The 21,875-nt window shown below is 37.8% G+C and overlaps 1 protein-coding gene and 1 pseudogene across 7 annotated transcripts in view; one reads left to right on the plus strand and one right to left on the minus strand.

The window, feature by feature from the left end:
* ampd2b (adenosine monophosphate deaminase 2b) overlaps positions 1–21,875 on the plus strand; it is a 42,879-nt gene that overhangs the window by 9,882 nt on the left and 11,122 nt on the right. For 2 of the 7 annotated variants that reach the window (XR_010895993.1, XM_067394990.1), the window contains exons 1-6: positions 510–682; positions 15,198–15,322; positions 15,427–15,557; positions 17,312–17,380; positions 17,466–17,574; positions 20,485–20,674. Coding sequence is in view for 5 of the 7 variants with exons in the window: in XM_067394990.1 (XP_067251091.1) it covers positions 604–682; positions 15,198–15,322; positions 15,427–15,557; positions 17,312–17,380; positions 17,466–17,574; positions 20,485–20,674 (703 nt within the window). In the remaining 2 variants the exon portion in view is untranslated. Of the gene's footprint in view, positions 1–509; positions 683–6,494; positions 6,656–8,279; positions 8,299–15,197; positions 15,323–15,426; positions 15,558–17,311; positions 17,381–17,465; positions 17,575–20,484; positions 20,675–21,875 lie in introns of those variants that run through there. The other 5 variants (XM_067394991.1, XM_067394992.1, XM_067394995.1 and 2 more) reach the window with 5 other exon arrangements.
* LOC137027460 (5S ribosomal RNA) lies at positions 19,643–19,759 on the minus strand (annotated as a pseudogene).

Genomic DNA, 21,875 nt, shown 5'->3' on the forward strand with positions numbered 1-21,875 from the left:
GCGTGTTTGTATTTTACCTGCTCATCCCTAAATGTTTCTTGGCTCTGTAGTGGTTTTTCCCTCAAGATCTGACTACATTTCACAGACATGATTCCAGCTGTTACCCATCACAGAGTCAGCAACCTCCCCCATTCAGCACACAGTTCATCTCTTCTGGCTGACTAAACTTTGAGCCCTGAGCCAGCGTCTGGCTTGTCATGTTTCCTCCTGTCTCTCTTGCTACGAGAAAGCGTCATGAAGGGCATTCCTTTACAATCATCACAATGCACTATTCGGATGCCTGGCGTACTCTCACTGACACGTTCCACCTGGCTCTGAGGTTTCCATGGAAACCGTGCGGAGTGACAGCATGCAGGCAGCGTGTGCTAGTGTGCGAGTGGGCACTGGGAGGAGTGGGGAGGAGCCAGTTCTCCCACTGCAGCATCTGAAGAGCGGGGATCTCTCTCACACACAAACACACATACACACATCTGAACATCCCTCTGACTGCATTGAAAACCCCACTGGACTGAGTGTGCCCCCCTCTTTCTATCCCCCGCTAAGGAATCCTCCGTGCCTTAAACAACCAGTGTTTTGTCCGTCTCTGGTGAATCTCCAGCCAAAATGTCTTCTAAGCTGCCTTCAGGCAAACCCACGTCCCCTTTCAGGAAGAGAGGCAGCCTGCAGTACACAGCCAGTGGAGGTAAGTGTTCAATATGGGTTTATAAAAGTGTGTGCGTGTGAGTGCGGTCGGAATTTGATGGAAATGGAGAACAGAATGTGTCATTACATGTTTATTTTTCATCATATATTCAGTATTTCAGCATATTAATAGGTAGGTTCCTTCTCACATTTGAATATTATGTGGCAAATGTTCAGGGGAGTTTCAGTAATCCAGCATCTGCATAACGTAGAAACTTTTATACCTGTTGATTTGAAGGAAAGTGTTGCAACTATTACTAGACCATCTTTCTTATGGCTCCCTGTAGACTTTAATCTAATGCTTCACATAAAAGAAACAGAATATTAGCTCCTGGATCTGTATTATATATTTCTCTGATGAGCAGAAAGAAGTAGTTATGCATTGATTACACATCATTTTGACCATAATTACTTTGGCTGATTGTGTTTCAGACCTCAGTTACTCAATTCCTGAATATAATCATCCAGATAATGTTTGTGATTAAATTGCAAGAAAGCCAGACGGGGAAAATCAAACATGCACCACTTACAACAGGCTGGTCTAGACCACATCCATACAGCATGCAACACAACGTCTGTGGTCAGGCCAGCATTGCGTAAGGCTTACATAAGATCTGATCCAAAAACCACTTCACACCTCTCTCTCTCTCTCACACAGAAAAACTGATTTGATCATGTGCTAGAACACATTTAGTTATGCGTTGCATGTATTTATCAGTTCCTTCTGCCTCTGATGTTTAAAACATGAAACGGTGTTCTGGAAAGCGCATTTACCTCTGGTTGAGTGCAAAACCAGACACAGATAAATGTTGAGACTCATTTGTCTTGCTGTGCCAGCATAATTTCCGCAGCCCGAGTCAGGAAATATCATCAGAACGCATCTCCACCAAAGAGATAGAGTAATTATCTGAGCATGGATACTTAGCAGGTGGCATATTGCTGCTATCTTTATAAAAGTAAAACAGTTTTGAGGAGGATACAGAATTAAAAGTGAATCCATACAGTTTCAGACATCCACGTTTATTCTCATATAGGCACAAAACAGCTCTATTTCTCTCTCATTTGCACACTTGTAGCTATAAATGATAGTCAGTGCTTTGTTTTAAATGAAAAGTCCTTTAAATAGTGTTTTTAGATACACTAAGACATGCAATATTTAAAATTCCTCTCCCATTTCAGCAGCAATGAAGTGTCTGATTACTGGGAGCCTTGGTGCGCTTTTACTGTAGCTCATTCTTGACATGATTTGGATGAGAGGCCTCAGTGAAAACATGAGGAAAGGCAAATAGTCCATCTCACATCCACTTTTCTGGCACACTCCATTGTGTTTACTGCTCCTGATTCTTCTGGGAAATGTGTTTGGTTGTTTTCTTGTTGTAGTCTAAACTTGCCTGACCATTACTTGTATGTCATATAATGGCATAAAATTGATAATGCATTATGATTTGTATTAGCATGACATTAAATTATGGTGATTCAAGCATATGCACAATATTCTTTTTAGGGGATAAAGTAATATCGTATTAGCAGATGTCACTTAAATAAATGCCACTTTTTAATTTGCATCATTCCAATAAGTAAATCAAATAAAATAAATTAAAAATGATTTAAAATTTATTCAGAGCCTCTAAGATTTTTAATTTATCCATGGCAGACATTTGTCACAAAAATGTTTCTGCCATTTTGAATTTTCTGAAAAAACTACTTTTTCGAACTTGTCCTAGACAAATCAGCTTCAGACCATGCTGCCAAAAAGTTCAGTTTTCTGAAAATGCATTAACAAATTCGATGAAGAGCACGCCAAATTGGATGCGAGGGTATATCTCTGCAACGTTTTTGCCTATTAAAGGTGCTAAAGAGGATGTTTTGTTTTATACATTTTTGCAATATTACTTGAAACTGTCTTTACTAACTGATAAAAGACTATTTATTAGGTGCACTGAAAGGAATAATATTAATATACATCATCTGTGCACGAGGTAGGGCCTTAAAAACATCAGCCAGATTGGCCCTCTGGCTTGTCAGTCACTGTCATGACGTTCCTTGTGAGAGACGTGCGCGGCTGCACGCTCCAGTAACTTTCCACACTCCACAGGCGCCGCATGCAATGTTTTTGTCAGGAGACAGGAGTAACAACTGCAGATTATGAGTTACCTGCGGTGAGTCCGACATAATGAATCCACTAACACGACACAGCGAATGCCGGTGGTAAACACTCGTGTTCCAATACTCGTGCACGAGTTTTGGGAGGCGTTCCTTTGAAATGAGCTGTGAAGGAGGGGGGTTGTTCTTACGCATGCGCTCATTTCAAAAACTCACTAACAGTCTTTGGATTCTCAGTCGACGAAAAAATCCTCTCGATCACCTTTAAGATGATTCTTGGTTCCTTTTTGCTTAAACCTTTTAAATGGTTTGCTCAAAAACATAAAAGGGTCTATTTTAATTCAGTGCAGCATACCGAGTGGAATGACACTCATATCAGCCATTTTGGGCATTGGCCATTTTGAATTTTGCCATAAAATGCTGTATTTCATGAAAACACAAATGTATCATTACAAAACTCTGTATGTGTCATCAGGACCATGCCCTGAAGGTAAAGTTTTGGAGCAGTGCCATTATTTCTGGTCAAAATTTAAAAAGAAATTCCAGCTAATGGCTTGTTTTAAATTTTGTCTATTTTAATGAAACCAGTCTTGAGTTGTACCGTCGTACCATGAACAGTGATACCAATTATGCAATATTCTGTCAAACTTGCTATCTGCCATTTAGATTTTTTTTTTTTTTTCAAAAACGACTTTTTTGAAACTCCTCCTAAGACTGTTGGTCTGATTTTCACCAAAAACGACCCAGATCATATTCAGACCATCCTGAAAAATAGTTATTAAAAGCTTTGATTGATTGACCAAATCTTTCTCGATTAACGCGTCCATAAATATAATGGCATGTTGCCAAGCTGATTCTGAGGCTGGAACTCTGAAAGGCTTTGATATGAACAGTGCGTTCCAAACAGGATATATCGCCCTCCGAAGGGCACTTTGGAGTGAAAACAATCATGGCCGCCATATTGAAGGGTCCCTCCAAACTGAAGTGCTCAAAACTGGCTACTTCACGGAATGAAGGATTTCGAAGGGTACAACTGATGGATAGGCTACTTCAGGCCCCCATGATCCTTTGCACAGGGAAGTTATTTGACGTCACAGAATGGGAGGCTCAGAGTTCGATTTATACCTATAAATGTATGTATAGTATTTTTCTATACTACTGCAATATTTATAAGAGTTAGATTTGGTACATTATTATGGTTGAAATGAAATTGTACTTTAACAAAAATACTTTACAGATACCTTTTATCAGTCCGTTCAAATGTTTCAAATAGATAGACACAATATACATTATATTTAACGTAAAAGACCGGCAGTATATAATGTTACTACAGTAAATGAATGTGTATTAATACCTTTGTATGTAGTAGCTAAACCAGGGGAAAAGACGAAGGCGCCTCCTTGATTGTCTCGTTAAGATGATGCAGAAGTGCGTTCCAAAAAAATAGTTTTTCATCCCTTTGAAACTCTCACTCTGAAGTGTAAACCCTTTGAAGGGATTAGGGCATAGGGATGAGCCCTTCCGAATGGAAAGCAGGGATTGACACCAAACTTTGTACATGTCATTGGCTGCATCCGAAAACTGAAAATGCTGCCTTCAGAGGACACATTTCAAGGTAGGAAGGCATCAAGGCATGTCCGTATCCACTGTTAGCTTCACTTCCTGTTTCCTGAGATCCCTTCATCTGATCGATTTTTTTCAAGGCAGCATAGATGTATCCTTAGCTGCCTTTGATATACCACAATCCTGTGCTTTCCATTCTGTGAAGATGGCGTCCAAAAGTTGTTTGCTGGCCAGTTTGTGAGTAAACTTACATTTTTGACCAACATTTTCCACTTTTGATGTCATTTCTAGTGAGAAATTACTACTGTAGTAATTAAATATTTGTTTAGTTCTCACCAAAGCTTGCTGTAGATCATTAAACTCATATGCTGCCTCAGAAGTCTGTCCGAAATCCGTTTTATGAGGTGCACGTCATTGCCTGATAAGGCAGCGAGGCAGCAAGTCAGCTACCTAGGTTTTCGGACGCAGCCATTGACTTTGTACATGTCATTGGCTGCATCCGAAAACTGGAAAATGCTGCCTTACGAGGACACATTTCAAGTACGGCATTAAGGCACGTCCGAATCCAATGTTAGCTTCACTTCCTCTCTCATGAGATACCTTCATCTGATCGATTTTTGAAGGCAGCATAGATGTATCCTTAGCTGCCTTTGATATCCCACAATCCTGTGCTTTCCATTCTGTGACAGTTGAGCTAGAAAAATAAAGATGGCATCCGAAAGTTGCGTTTGCTGCTCAGTTTTTGTACAAATGTACGATTTTGATCAACGTATTTCAATTTTGATATCATTTCTATCAAGAAATTACTACTGTAGTAATTAAATATTTTTATTAAATATTTAATTAATTAAAAAATTTTATTAAAATATTTAGTTCTCACCAAAGCTCGCGCTATATTGCTGTAGATCATTAAACTGTTACACTGCCTCAGAAGTCTGTCCGAAATAAATTTCGTGAGGTGCCTTCATGCACAAATGCTGCCATACAAGTCATTCTCTTATAAGATAGCGAGGCAGCAAGACAGCTATCTAGGTTTTCAGACGCAGCCATTGTCTCCTCACACTGAGCACACAACATTATTTTAATAACAGCGCCACCTATTGGTCAAAAGTGATAAGCAATTTAATCATATATTACATGTGATTGTATTTGTAAATTTTCAGCCATTTTGACTAAAATTATCTAAAAATGTCTTTAATTACTATTTGTTGCAGTTGCTCTGAAGCTCCGAGCCATGCTTGCTAACTCATTGTGCCTTTTTTTGAGCTTCGCCCTTTAATTGCTACTAGCAGCTATGTTTATTCTTTGTATTTGTGAAGGTTTTTTTCTCTGCACATGTTAAAGCATTGTTGGATAAGAGAGACTTTTTTTGCAATTGAACTTGTTGAAATTAAAAGTGGTTTTCCACTGTATATGATGTTTAATGTCACCTGAAGCACACATATTTAGACTCTCATATATAAATAATCAGTCAAAATGTAGATTGATATGTAGTATAAATAATTATAGATAAATTATGCTGAGCATAATTATTGATTATTGTATTGGCTAAAATTTCCATATATATTTCATAGTTAGTTTTTTTCTGTATCAGATTCTGAGAATTACTGCATCGTGGAAAAATAAAACACATTTAACTCACATTTTAGAGCCCTCTAATAACATACTCTGAATAACCTTTGAATAACATTTGGTTTAATCCACCAGCAGTCAAAGTACAATTATATAGCTGTTTGTTTTGATTTTATTTATAACAGCTACCTGATGGGTGTTTTGGCATGAGTCACTTGAGGTCTGTACACAGAGCTCTTCCTGTTATGTCACTTGGGACCCTGTCTGTGTTGCATTATGGTCGCTCAAATGTTTCATAACCATCTTACCTTTTTTTTTGATATGCTTATCTGAACATAAGGATGGACAAGATAAGGCTGACCTGGTTGATCTTAAGGGTACATGTCAGTGTTCAAATAGTTTACAAAAAAAAATGTTTTATCACTCTGCTAACATTTGTGCTCCTCTTTATAGCACTAAGATGAGCATTTTAGTGGAAGATCTTGGTCATAGTTCATGTTTCAACATCCAGCCTCCTCTATACCACACATGGAGGTTTTAAATGCTGTCGTGCTTTGAACTTTGAGCCCTGTAGTGCCTCCATTGCTTTTAGTGTGGTATGAGAGAGGAGGGATTCTTTAAAGGATCACTTTTACTGCCTCCCCCTCAGCCACCATTTTGCTACTATTTAGGGATGTTTTTTCCAAATCCACCCAACCCTTTACTTCCCTAGACTCCCAGGGACTTCATCCATGAGGTAGGAATGTTTTGGTTTCTAAAAGGCCACTGTGCTTTTACAACAGGGTTAGTTAGAGTCTTAATAGTAGGTACTTGAGTGTTTGTGGATTGATATTTAGTGAAAGTTGAGGTTTTTTTTTTTTTTTCCATGATCGTAAAATCCAAAGAAGAAACTGTTTTGCTGTTGTCCACTAGGTGGAACTAGCAAGTCATTTTTCCTAACATTTCTTGACTTCATAGTCACCCTACATAATTCATTTGCTGTATCTCAAGATTTTAAACTTTTTTCCCCCCTGCTTGCTTTCTTGGAGAGTGCTTGTATACAATTTAATAATTTAATTATTTGTTACATTTTACACAACTATTAAAACTGAGTTAAATTTGGTTCATTTAGTTATTCTTTACAATAATGTGTTAATGCATTAGGTCTTGTGGAGTAATGCTGAATTTTATAGAATTTATTAATATAGGTTAATGTCATAAACACGATACTGTGCATTTTAAGTTCATGTTTGCAATAAATGTATAGATATGTACACTGTAAAAAAAATCTGCCTATTCCAAGTATAATCAAATCTTGTCTAACTTATTAAAAAAAGTTGGAATAGCTTAAATTATTTTGATGCGTTAAAATAATGTAAAAACATATGTTGCCATGACTTACAGATCATTTTTACAGGGCACTGAAAAAATGTTTAAACAATTTTCCAAAGACAATTTTATATTTCTCAAAGAATTTAAAACGGCAAGTAATACATTAATTAAACATGAAATTTTGAAGTAGAAAGAATAAAATCGTATGTTTTTTTTTTTTGGTAAAATGTACCCTAATATTATATTCAACTTAAAAAAAAAACATTTTTTTTACAGTGTAATTAAGATATTTTTCATTGGTAGTTCATGATATGCAATAACTAATGCTAACAAATATATAATTTATATTGATGGATGATTTTATTTTATTTTCCACCCAAACAAAGGGCTTCATCACAAATAAAAGCAATTTGGTCTCCAGATGCTCACAAAAACCTCATCAGTGCAATCTTTGTCGTTTTCTCTGATGTCTTCATCAAAGCCCATTTCCTCTAAAAGAGGAGCAGGATTCAGGGATGCTATTGTTCCCATCTGATTAATCAGCCTCAGATGATCAGAAACGCCTCTCAAACCCTCTGGACGCAAGAGCAGAATCATTTACACTCTATATGGGTTTCTAGTGCGACACAATAGATGACACACTTCTTCGGCAGTATGGCTCAGACAGTGATGGTTTGGTGCTTGTTTAAATAAGCCAGATCTCTGATCAGTCGTCCAGCACTAGTTTCTGCAATGACCTCTATTTTGGCTTCTGAGGGAGTCTCTCTTTCTCTGTCCCTTTCTCAAAACATCCTCCAGCATTTTCGCATGCACTGCAGTCATGCTAACACATCACAGAGCTGAAGGACGGGGGTGTAGAGAGACGCTGTCGAGCTCACTCAGTCACAGAGACAGCAGAGATGCTGTTGAGCTCCCCCTGCCCCTGAACACCAGGTGGTACAGTCCAGCCATGTGTCAGAGTTATTTAAATGAGAGGGGGATGACAGTGGCCAGCCCAGACAGCTGGCAGGAACCAGGAAGAGGAGGGAGGGGAGAGTGGATGCTTCAGCTCCATCAGCTGTGTTTACTGTATGTATGTATGTCTGTATGTATGTGGGACAGATTCAATCACAAGACAATGTGTGTGTGTGACTGAGAAAATGAATGAGAGACATGTTTTGCTGGAGATGTGTGTTGGTTTAGAAAGTGTAGCTTTGTGTTTGCCATGTGTCTCTCTTTTTTTATTCTGTCCATCTTTCTTCCTTTTCTCTTTCTGACCTGTTTTGGGAGAATAACAGCAATAGTTTGCACATTCTTTCATCTAGGACACTTATTTATTATTATTATTATTATTTACTTATTTTATATTTATTTGCTTATATGTGTTTTCATTCTGTTTCTTTCCATCTCTAAGCCCTTAGCTGTGTTGCTGTCAGCTCATGTTTTTCCTTTGGGTGTCATGCACTTATGTGTGTGTGGCTGAAAGACGGTGTGTGGTTTGTATTGATTGTCCTCAGTATTGTCCTGTTTTGAAGGTGTTGTGGTCAGCGCTGTGTTTCGCAGATGACAGATTAAGTGGACCATTGAAAGAGTAATAGAGAAGGATGCTGCTTGGATGAGGTTTGTGTATGAGATTGTGTGTGTTGAAAGGAAAAGAGGTTATGAGGTCTCCAAACCCTACTGGGAAATCCAGTTTAAGCTGGTAAATGTGTTTTGATTTCTACATTGCTGGTTTTGAATGGTTCTAAACTGGTAGATAGTCTTGGACGAGTAACAAACCAGCTACCAGGTGGTTTTTAAGCTTGGTCGACCAGCTAGAAACCATGTTCCAAAACGCAACAATTTTCCAACAGGGAACACACTTACAGGAGTTTATTAATCTTAAGTTATTACCATATGGAAAGCTGTGGTTGTAGTCATGTGATTTCACATTAACCTTGGATGTATTTTATAGTTTTATATACTAAATGATGATTGAGTCTCTACTTTGAAAGTTCCTGATTAATTTACACCTATCTTGTTAGTCATGTCAGGTGTTAAGTGAGTAAACAAAGGGATGCAACATCAGGTTGCTGTGGTGACAGTGACTGGCCCTGATTGGAGTTAGCGAGGTAACTGTAATCCTCAGCATGGCTCTGTTTTGCTCAGGATTTCATAAAGTATGTCACAGTTAGCGTTAGCTGCTAATACCATTTTAGATCACACATTAGATATTATGTAAGACTTCTTTCAGCTTCAGCAATGCATACTTTTGTGTATATGGACATTAATGGCAGAAAATTATCTAAGATAAGTTCTTGTATTCTCAGAGATATCATAATCAGACCTCTTGTGATAATATATCCTACTGTTCAAAAATATGAGGTCGGTAAGTTTTTTTTAATAGGTTTTGGAAAAAAGTCTCTTATGCTCACCAAAACTGCATTTATTGACCCTTCGCAAAGACCCGCCTCCCCACGGCCGCGGGAAGTGGGGGTGCTGGGGGTGCTGCAGCACCCCCTAGTGACGAGAAGGAGATTTAAAAAAAAAAAAAAAATGTAGGCCTATTAAAATATTTTGCACAATTTATAAATTCCTTATGAATATTTTAGAAAATGATTTTGACACACGTAGGCTATTACGTATATTTTGGATTTTAATTTCATATTTTGAGGCCTAATCAACACAGGTTCGGAAGTTACGTTGTCAACGTCAGGCAGGCAGGTTTGGTCGCCGAGTAAAGAGGTTTCCCGCTCGTTCCATGCAGAATACATCCATCTTTGGCAGCAGCTGACTAGTAAATTTACATAGTTTAATGACAGAAACGAGGAGAAAATATGTCACAGAAACGGATTTTGGATTTTTTTGGAAAACCACCAGCGAATAAAATCTAATACCAGAGATTATTTCCTTGTGGTTTGTGTAAAAAGGTTGGAGATGGAGACAGAAAGCTTTATACTGTGCGTGTGTTCTTTGCGTAATGGATGTGGAGAACTGTTCAATAAACAAATTGCTTAAATAGTCAGAGATTATTTCCTTGTGGTTTGTGTAAAAAGGTTGGAGATGGAGACAGAAAGCTTTATACTGTGCGTGTGTTCTTTGCGTAATGGATGTGGAGAACTGTTCAATAAACAAATTGCTTAAATAGTCAGAGATTATTTCCTTGTGGTGTGCGTAAAAAGATTTTGGAGTTAATAGATTTTGGAGTTAATAGAGTTGCGTGTGACATAAACGTGCAGTGACTCAAGCCAGCTGACCAAATCGATTGCATCGTTTTAGCGTTATTGTGAAGTTTGATTAATATTATATTTTGTTGTAATATTATTTGTTGTATCTAAATAAGTTGCATGTATGTATAGGCTATCTGAAATTGTAATGAAAGTAATTATTTCGTTTTCTTTCGATTATTAAACTATTATTTCTGATTCTGCTTCTGCTTCAGATTAATAGCGCATTGCGCATATCTGAGAACTGATGTCTGTGTGTTTCAGACCCTGGCTGGCTGTGCACTGAAGTGTATATGACAATAAAGTAGTAAATCTCAATGTATTTTATTTTTGATATTATAAATGTATTTTAAATAGGCCTATAGCCTCAATTTTTTTTGTCAAAAAAAAAAAAAAAAAAAATTCACAGCACCCCCTGTTCAAAATTACTTCCCGCGGCCCTGCGCCTCCCTTAGTTACTGTTGCTTTGTCCGACAAGCCGTGGCGCTGTCACGCCACACAGAGTGAAAAATACATCGCGGAGCAAAGAGGACACTGACAACACGTCGACAGACATTAGAGCAGGTTACTTATGATATTAAACAAAGTCCCGGCTTTCAAATTGTGTCTTTTTTTTTAAGAAAAAAAAAAAAAACGAAAAATAATTCGAATAAAAAAACGTTTTGTGACTCTTTAATATGTCGTGACAGATTGTTGTGCCTCAGCTCAAACGGCTCATGAACCGATCATCTCTTACTACGAGTCCATGTATAGCATCAATAACATGAATGAACATGAGAAGGAATGTTGTTTCAAACGCGGAAATATATCAATACACAAATTTTTTTTCAAATTCAAGTCCACCGAGTTTAATCTAACTCCTGACTGCTTTGTCGGACAAAATGGCGGATTCGGAGTTATGCCGCGTTCCAGGCAATCCGTAACCCGTGTTTTTCCAACCTTCTACCCGTGAAAGTGCACTGGAACAGCAGTCAAAGCCGTGACTTCCCACCCGTGAACTCGAACTAGATCAATGTACTCCCAGTTACGAGTTCTGACGTCACATAGCCCGCGAAACAACAATGGCAGCCCCTACGCATGCCGTGTTTATGCAAGTACACGGTAAAATAAAAGGTATAACAGCTTCTCTTGCCTTATGCGCCGTTTTTCCTCCTCTGTTTCCCTCAAATAAGCAAGGAGTAAGCACCTTTGGCGACAGAAATAATAAGAAGAAAGCCCCGTACGGTCCGCCATGTTGGTTTGTTTACACTTTTACGCAGTTTGGCGTGACTTTCCTGGAACGCTACAAAGTCGTGAGTCGTGATTTTAAATCGTGACTTACGGGCTCAAAAACCTGCCTGGAACGCAGCATTATGGTTGGTTAGCTTGTCAGTCAAACTCCTGGCGAAGGGTCAATTATAGTAAAAACAGTAATATTGTGAAATATTATTACAATTTAAAACAATTTAAAAAACAAGTTGTTGTAATTTATTTCATGTGATGGCAAAGCTGAATTTTCAGCATACTCCAGTCTTCAGTGTCACATGACCCTTTAGAAATCAAATTATGCTGACCATTCTAATAACATTTCTTATTATCATCAATGCTGAAAACAGTTGTGCTCCATAATATTATAAAATATTGCCCATATTGTTATAAAACTTTCTTTCAGGGTTCTTTGGTGAATAAAAAGTTCATAAGTACAGAATTTATTTGAAATAGAAATCTTTATATCACTTTTGATCAGTTAAAAGCATCCTTGCTGAATAAAAGTATGATATTACTTTTCATATTACTGACCCCAAACTTTCAAACACTTGTGTACATAGATATATTTTATAGAAAGCAGAATAAATCTGATATTAAAATAAAAAAATTAAAATTTACTCAATTTTAAAAATGTAACCACTAATCAAATATAAATCAAATATAAAATACACACAAACTGATAAATACACCAAATTACACCAATATAAATAAGTAATTTTAAATTTACTTGCAGGCCTGATCTTTGACCTCATCTCACGTGTCATGGGGCATTGGTCATTTCCAGTGCTGTCCTTATCTCTCGGCTCCATATCTAACTACACTGATTATTCACTTCTTCCATTCATAAATATGTGACATTTATAGACCCTCATTCTAGAATGTTTACCATCCGAATCAATAACTCCATTACCTGCATTTTGTAGTTGTGCAAAACTGCCATTGAAGCTGAAGAGTGATCCTGTGTATGAAGGGGATGGTGATTATGTAACAAGCATGAAACTCCCAAAATACACCCATGAGAAGATTATATATGAGCCAGTGGATATATCAGTCTCCTTTCTGGCTTTGCGCTGTTCTATACAGACAAGCACATCAAAAATCCTGACAAAATCTCTTGCGATATTCTTCTTTTACAATGGGCTTTAATGTTAGCTTGCAGTTGAGTAAGAAATGTGTAGGCTGTGATTATGTGGAGGTAAATGAGAAGTGTGAAGAAAAGAAAAGGAGAACGCGATTGTAAGTGTTGAGTGCATCTCCCGCTGTGTCGTGTTGGGTGCTAATGAACTGTCATTGTCATAATTAGTCCACCCATCTGGGCCTGTGAAGAGGCCACCCAGATTTCAGCAACGAGTTCATAGACAATCCTGTCGTTAATTACCTTCAGTAAACTCACTGATAAGTACGTTGCACATTAACTTTGCCAGAACAGTAAAACGATGAGCAGTAGAGCCCTATAAAGCATTATATAAACTACAGTAGAATCAGGGTTAGTATAACATGACTCCATTTCGGCAGCTAAGCGCACATCCGGTGATACCAAACTTTAAATTATTCAGATGTGCTACTCTCGTTTGTGTTTGAGCGCTGTGGATAATTACACATCGGTGGTTAGTAATTAGTACTTGAGTCTTAGCAGACGGACAACAATTCCTACTTTTAGCTGGGAGAATGTGTACATTACTTCAAATGGCATTGTTATAACAAAGTCTGTGTTGTTGAGGTTATGAATGGGAATTGTGATAAAGCTCTAGTAAAAACAACAGATTCCAGTCACTTGGAGGATGACAGTGACTCAAGTTTGTTTACGGAGAAAGTATTGAATCCCCAACATAACAGCGAGCATACTCTACATGTGGAAGAATTATACAGCAAGGGGTTTAAACTATGAGAGTAAATGGTTATACTTCTATGATGAAAGAGCTTCCACAGACAGAAAAACCCATGTTAAGTGTAGCTTTCCATAGTAATAGATTCGTCTCAGAGTTTCAGCTCTTCTTAGTAACACTGTGATGAATATGTCAATACACCAATGCTGAAGTCATCACATGATCTCAGGATGAATTGAGGCTCAGGAAACAGCTGTTATTTGTATTCTAACTACTGCAGATCTACTTTAGCCTGCAGGATAGTTTGCTTTGAACTGTATGCTGTAACTACATTGGAATTGCAAACTATTTTTGAGATTTGCTTCGTTTTCAAATCTGCTGTAAGTTCATTAATTCTGTTGATGGCTGTACCAGGGGAATTAATTTTTACTTGGTCCGTTTCCTGTGTGCCTTTACAGTGGGATGTGATGTCCATGTCTCTGCAGTGCAGGGGCTAGACATGGCTGCTTAATTATTCATCAGGCTTATAAATATTTGATCAAGCGTCAGAGTTTAGGAAGATTGATATCACTCACGGGAACTATGGAACTCAAGCAGAAGGGTCAAGCTTCACCCACTGTAAAGTGAAAGTGTTTTGGAAGCATTTGGATCTGACGCAAATATTATTGTGATATTAAAGTGTTTCTGATGATTAATAACTTAGAAATATAAATGAAAAATCTTACTTTATCATACTTTTGGCTTACATTTCACTGCCAAAATGTTCTCAATCAGTATTTCTGACCTGTTTTCATAGAAAGATCATTAGTTAAATACCCATTATCTTAATTACTTAAGCTGAAGAAATCATAAGCTGAAGAAAAACAAATTTAAGATGCACTACCATTCAAAAATGCAATGATGAAAAATTACTTTTACACTGTTACAAAAATTATATTTCAAAGTTGTTCATTGAAACTTTCTATACATCAATCCTAAAAAATGTATCATGGTTTCCACAAAAATATTAAGCAGCACAACTGTTTTTAACATTGATAAATCAGCATGTTAGAATGATTTCTGAATGATCATGTGACACTGAAGAGTAATGATGCTGAAAATTCAACTTTGTCATCACAGAAATAAATTACATTTTAAAATGCATTAAAATAGAAAACTGTTGTTATAAATTGTAATAATATTTCACATTTTACTGGATTTGATCCATTAAATGCAGCCTCGCTGAGCATGAGACTTTCAAAAACATTATAGTATAATGTACTTATATTTTCTATATGTTAATATCTAATATTTAATATCTTATATGTTGCTTCAAGTAAACTGATCTTGTTTTAAAGAAGTTTAAGTATTGATTGCAGTGATTTTATTATTATTATTATTATTTTGTTAGTGTCAATTTTGGCAATGCTAAAATTTGTGTGGGCACTAGAAGCATTTGGTCTATACATGCCCACAAGTTAAGTGGGCATACTAAGATGGAGGCCAGCACACACTCATACAAACTCATGTCCTCCCACCCGAATGCTGCATTGTTTCGTGAGACAAACAGTTGTAGATCTCTGGACAGCAGAAAAACATATCAGATGAATCGAAATGTATTGCCATTTATTTCTCAAACATTTTTCACATCTGAAAAATCAAAATGTTTTAAATATGAAAGCCTAATTAAGCCATCTCTGTTGAAATCTGTTTCTCATTATCTTCCTAGTAGATCTCCGTGTTGGCCGACACCTCCTCACATCCCAGTATTCTTTACCTGGCAACCCTGTAGCCAAGCACGGCCACATTGATCTGCGCACATCCATGGATGGCAAATACAAAGAGATTGCAGAGGTAAACAAAGCAGAAAACCCAACAATCATGCTGCTTGAATGCTTTTTTTTTGTGTGTGTTCGTTTCTGCTGTTATGTAAATGTGTGCTTAATGTGTGCATTTAGGAGCTGTTCTCCCGCAGCCTGGCAGAGAGTGAGATGCGGAGCGCTCCGTATGAGTTCCCTGAGGAGAGCCCCATTGAGCAGCTGGAGGAGAGGCGGCACAGACTGGAGCGGCAGATCAGCCAGGATATCAAGTACTACGTCCCATCATTCATCATGAAACTCAACCATTAATAGTATCTGTAGTTCTTACCTGAACTTACTTGAACTTACCTGTGTTTGTATCTTAAAATAACACGATTACCTTAAAGGTGCAATAGGAAATTTTTCTGAGAGGCTAGCAATAGCGAGCTAGCTTTCAAATCATAATGACTCACCCTCCTTTAAGAGCGCCTCCAAAGCCACGCCTCTTCCAAAACACATGAAGGCACACACACACACAGCTGTTCTGGGCGACGCTTCAGAGACGGCGTTAAACTACCTCATGTCTCAGAGCATAGCATAGCAACATAGCATTACAATAAAAATGTATGTAAACAACTTAGATAGCTTGTACCTGACTGCTGCAGATTCATTTCGGTGTTGATACTGTTGACACATAATTCCGAGTCTGAGGATGTGAACAGCTCCGTTTAGAACGTCATGGGTTGCCATATCTTAATTACAGTAGTTATGGTGTGAATGCAGCACAAGCTTGTTGTTTTGATTTGGTAGGAACTGTAAAAGGTGGCTGCTGTTTGTTTGTGGTGCTCCGTGACTGACGTCTGTCTACATAAACTCTGCATAGCATGAAACACGCAGATAATGTATGATGTCTGACAGGCAGGCAGGACATTGTATCATTTCATTCAGACCGCATATAATAATTGGATGAATATTTTATGGTCCTACACCTTTCAGAGACAATATATATTTATAAAAATACATTTAGACCATTTAACATAGTGATTGCTATTAGGATATAAGGAGACTTCAACCAGTATAACAAAAAATGTTTTTGTAGAGAATCACTGTTAACCCGAAATTCTCAGTTCCTAAAGGCATATGGCCGACAAACCATAAGCATCAAAATATTCAACAAACTCATCTGAAATGACTATTTTAGACCATTGCCTAGCTGCTGGACTAGTAAAATTTTGCTGGTAAAGCTAGTCAAGTTTGGGGTCAGTAAGTTTTTTTTTTTTTTTTTTTTTTTTCATATTTTTATTTAACAGTGACACAATAATTGCATTTTTTTAAAGAAATGCATACTTTTATTTAACAGTGACACATTAACTGAATTAAAAGTGACGGTAAAAACACTTATAATGTTGCAAAAGATATATATTTCAAATAAATGAATTTTTTTAACTTTCTATTCTACAAAGAAAAAAAAATGTATCACGGTTTCCACAAACATATATGAGCAGAACTCTTTTCAACATTGATAATGATAATAAATATTTCTTGAGTGCAAAATCAGCATGTTAAAATGGTTTTTGAAGGACCATGTGACACTGAGGAATGGAGTTATGATGCTGAAAATTCAGCTCTGAAATTTCAACATCACATGAATAAATTACATTTTAAAATATATTACAGTAGAAAACCGTTATTTTAAATTGTAATAATATTGTTTTTTTTTTTTGTTTTTTTTTTTTACTGTATTATGATCACATAAATGCAGCCTTCATGAGCATAAGAGACATATTTTAGAAGCATTAAAAAATGTACAAACATTTGAAAGGTAGTGTTGTTAGGAAGCCTGCTGGGAACACAATCAACCAATGCTGTAGTCCAGCAACCGAAAAACACACTATGCTGGTGTCCAAATATACTAGTGTTTTCAGCTGGGAACGTGTAATAAAGTCATCACTTCATGTACCAATATTAGTCCAACATTCACTGCTCTGTATGCACATGTGACCTATGACCAACAGTCAGTTAATTAAATGCCTTTTCTCTTGAGGTTTGAGCCTGATATCCTACTGCGAGCCAAACAGGATTTCATGAAAACAGACAGTGCAACAGATCTGGAGTGAGTGCCTTTTAAGATGTTATGTGATGATTTATATGAGACCCAGTGTTTGTTAACTAATATCAGCATCTCCTCTCTTTCTCAGGTATATGAAAGAGCAGAGCCAGGCACCCAAAGAACTGTATCCCGAGAGAGAACTAGTCCCTGAGAGAGAGTATCAGAGAGTCGCAATCTCTGGAGAGGAGAAATGTGGGGTAGTAACAGCTCCTGTTTTTCATTTTTCTGTTTTGTTTGTTTTACAAAAACAAGATGTTGTTGACAGAACTGGAGTGGACACTACAGACATTGTATAAACTCCTGAGGGAGAACAGAGTTTCACACATCCACACACACAATTACACAAACCCCAGAGGGAAACATGAGCTAACATCAACACAGCTGAAGGGTTTTCACATTAATGAAGAAAAATTCATGGAAACACAGAAATGCAGACTTTTTGTATTTTGTCACCAAAATACTGTTTTGTATTGTGGATTTAAGTACAATTGAATAGTATGTGGTATCAATCTCATGTATTGTAAAACTGTCTCCTAGAAAAAGTTAGAAAGATATACTGTAGATTTAGGTAAATTTAAAGGTGCCCTAGAATCAAAAATTGAATTTACCTCGGCATAGTTGAATAACAAGAGTTCAGTACATGGAAATGACATACAGTGGGTCTCAAACACCATTGTTTCCTCCTTCTTGTTTAAATCTCATTTGTTTAAAAGACCTCCGGAACATAACAGTCGGGATCATTAATATGTACGCCCCCAATATTTGCATATGCCAGCCCATGTTCAAGGCATTACACAAGGGCAGCCAGTATTAACGTCTGGATCTGTGCACAGCTGAATACAGACTAGGTAAGCAAGCAAGAACAATAGCGAAAAATGGCAGATGGAGCAATAATAACTGACATGATCCATGATTACATGACATTTTTAGTGATATTTGTGAATTGTCTTTCTAAATGTTTCGTTAGCATGTTGTTAATGTACTGTTAAATGTGTTTAAAGTTACCATCGTTTCTTACTGTATTCACGGAGACAAGAGAGCCGTTGCTATTTTCATTTTTAAACACTTGCAGTTTGTATAATTCATAAACACAACTTCATTCTTTATAAATCTCTTCAACAGTGTGTAATGTTAGCTTTAGCCACAAAGCACAGCCTCAAACTCATTCAGAATCAAATGTAAACATCCAAATAAATACAATACTCACATGATCCGACGCATGCATGCAGTATGCATGACAAACATCTTGTAAAGATCCATTTGAGGGTTATATTAGCTGTGTAAACTTTGTAAATGCACTGTATTATAGTTGAGAACTCGGGGGGGGGGGGCAGGGAGCGTGTGATTTAAAGGGGCCGCGCAGCCTGAATCGGTGCATAGTTAACGATGCCCCAATATAGGCAGTTAAAAAAGTTAATTAAAAAAATCTATGGGGTATTTTGAGCTGAAACTTCACAGACACATTCAGGGGACACCTTAGACTTATATTACATCTTTTAAAAACTGGTTCTAGGGCACCTTTAAGCAATCACATAATTTATTAGTGATATTCATACCAACGACATGATTACAAGCATGATATTGTTTTTAAATTAGTACAATAATTAAGTTAATATTCAGTAACTTGGAGAATATGCAGAAGAAAATAGTTTCAAATGAAGTCAATGCTGAGCATCTAAAGCATTGTTGAGTAGTTTGAGGAATGAGGTGTTTAGTTTCTGAATAAATCATTATTTTTGAACAAATTGACTTAGTGAATGATTCAGTGATTCACTCAAACTTTTTTTTCCTTTTTCAGTTTTTGAATGAATCGACTGAATGAATGAGGCATTTATATAGCGCTTTCATATGTACTACTGTACACCCAAAGCGCTTTACAATCATATCAGGGGTCTCTCCTCATCCACCACCAGTGTGCAGCATCCACTTGGATGATGCAACGGCAGCCACAGTACAACGGCGCCAGTGCGCTCACCACACACCAGCTGTAGGTGGAGAGGAGAGAGAGTGAAAGAGCCAATTCAATGGATGGGGATTATTAGGAGGCCGTGATTGGTAAGGGCCTATGGAGGGAATTTGGCCATGACACCGGGGTTACGTAGTACACCCCTACTCTTTTTACAAGAAGCGCTATGGGATTTTTAATGACCACAGAGAGTCAGGACCTCTGTTTAACGTCTCATCCGAAGGACGGTGCTATACTGGGGCATTAGGACCCACACAGACCACAGGGTGAGCACCCCCTGCTGGCCTCACTAACACCTCTTCCAGCAGCTACCTGGTTTTCCCAGGAGGTCTCCCATCCAGGTACTAACCAGGCTCAGCCCTGCTTAGCTTCAGTGGGCAACCGGTCTTGGGCTACAGGGTGATATGGCTGCATGAATGAATCATTGACATGCTTATACTTGTTTCCTTTCTGAATGAATCAATGGGTGCTTCTCATTTGTTATATGTGTATCCTCGTTTTCTTTCCTCAGTTTCTTTCCTTGCGCCTCAGCTCGACCCCCATAGGATGTGAGGGAAGGATGCAAGGAAAGAAAATAAGGATGGAGGAATCAAAGGAAATGTTATTTGTATATTGAAATGTTCTTGATCACTCGAGTGTCTCTTGATAACACCATCAGCTGCGCTTGAGGGATCTGCCCTTAAAGTAAAGTTTATTTAAACTGCAAAAGTAAAGAATACATTTAAATTATTGTGTCAGATATGAAGGGGGATGAGAATGTATATGTGCATCAAGTTTCTCAAGGAGAAAGACTTCCGCAAAGGATACACCTGTGTATACTCGCTCATAGCTCCTTGGGAAGCTTCCTCACTCCTCATTCCTCACCTCCCTGTAGTCCAATTAGACAATTGAGATGTCCTTCAAGACGGCTAAGTTTGACTGGTTTCCGGGTCACAGGCTGGAGGATGTAGGAGCGAGGAAACCAGGAAGCATCAATTTGAGTATTGAGAAGCACCCAGTGGTGTTGAACGAATTGAAGAGTCATTTGTTGCCACCTACTGCCTTAACAATGTAACCTGCAGAAGGGGTCACTGAAAAATCTGATGGATGAATGACTTCTATCCAGACTGTGTTTGAGTGTTCTTCTCTCACACACCCCCAGGTTCCATTCACTGACCTGCTGGATGCTGCTAAATGTGTGGTCAAAGCTCTGTTCATCAGAGAGAAGTACATCTCTCTGTCCATGCAAAGCTTCTGCAGGACCACAGCACGTTACCTGCAGGAGGAGCTGGGTGACCGGCCCCTGGACCTCAACACCTTTGAGGAGATGCCCGAGTCCTCTGTATCTGCAAGTGGGTTGAACCAGAGCTTTCTTATAGGAAATATTCTGAAGGTTGATCATTTATGTTCAGGAGGAATCAGGATTTTATAGCCAAAATGGTTTTATGTCCAATGTATAGTTAAAAAAGAACAAAATATTGAGTTTAAACTCTGGACTGATCTGCATTTAGGAGAGCAGAATAATGTACAGCAGAATGTTTTCATGGAATTGTCTTCAGTTACTACAGAAAAAACTGAAAGCAGGTGCTCTGAGATGCAGGATGTTTATGAACCACAAATGATCAGTTATGCCGCAGCACAAATGTATTTGTACTCTTTAAAGCAGTAGTTCACACAAAAATGAAAATTTTGTCATTACTGCCATAATGAAAAAAAGCACAAAGTCATTCATATGACTTGAGCGTTATATTCCAAGTGTTCCGAAGACATTACAATAGTAAATAACAGAGTGAAAATATTTTTTTTATGCAAAATTTTGACATCTGGCCTAGCTCTCCTTAAAGGGTTAGTTCACCCAAAAATGAAATTTCTGTCATTAAGTACTCACCCTCATGTCGTCCCAAACCTGTACATCATTCGTTCATCTTTGGAACACAAATTAAAATATTTTTGATGAAATCTGAGGGTTTCTGAACCACACATGGGCAGCAGCATCATTGCACCTTTTGAGGTCCCGAAAGCTAGTAAAGACAGAAAAGGTAGTGAACGCAGTGCAGGTTTCCGCATTCTACGTCAGAACGCAGACTCATTATTGGCCGGCTCCTGCATCAGCATTACACTAAAGCGTCATGCTACTCACGTGTACAGCGTCGACCAATACAGTTCGGACGTAAACACGGAAGCTCTGCACTGCGTCAACTGCGTATGACAACATTTCAAATTGTTAAATTAAGTCGTTATTTTTTTGTTTTTGCGCACAAAAAGTCATTTCTCGTCTCTTCATAACATTAAGATTGAACCCTGTAGTCACATGGATTATTTTGATGATGTCTTTACTACCTTTCTGGACCTCAAAAGGTGCAATGACATTGCTGGTTCAGAAACCCTCTGATTTCATCAGAAATATCTTAATTTGTCTTATGGGTTTGGGACGACATGAGAGTAAGTACTTAATGACAAAAATGTCATTTTTGGGTGAACTAACCTTTTAATGTGTTCATAAGAGTCATGACTCAGATATTTGAATTGAATCAGTTCATCTGATTCAATGAG

The sequence above is a fragment of the Chanodichthys erythropterus genome, chromosome 9 (genome assembly GCF_024489055.1).
Source record: "Chanodichthys erythropterus isolate Z2021 chromosome 9, ASM2448905v1, whole genome shotgun sequence".
Classification (NCBI taxonomy): Eukaryota; Metazoa; Chordata; class Actinopteri; order Cypriniformes; family Xenocyprididae; genus Chanodichthys; species Chanodichthys erythropterus.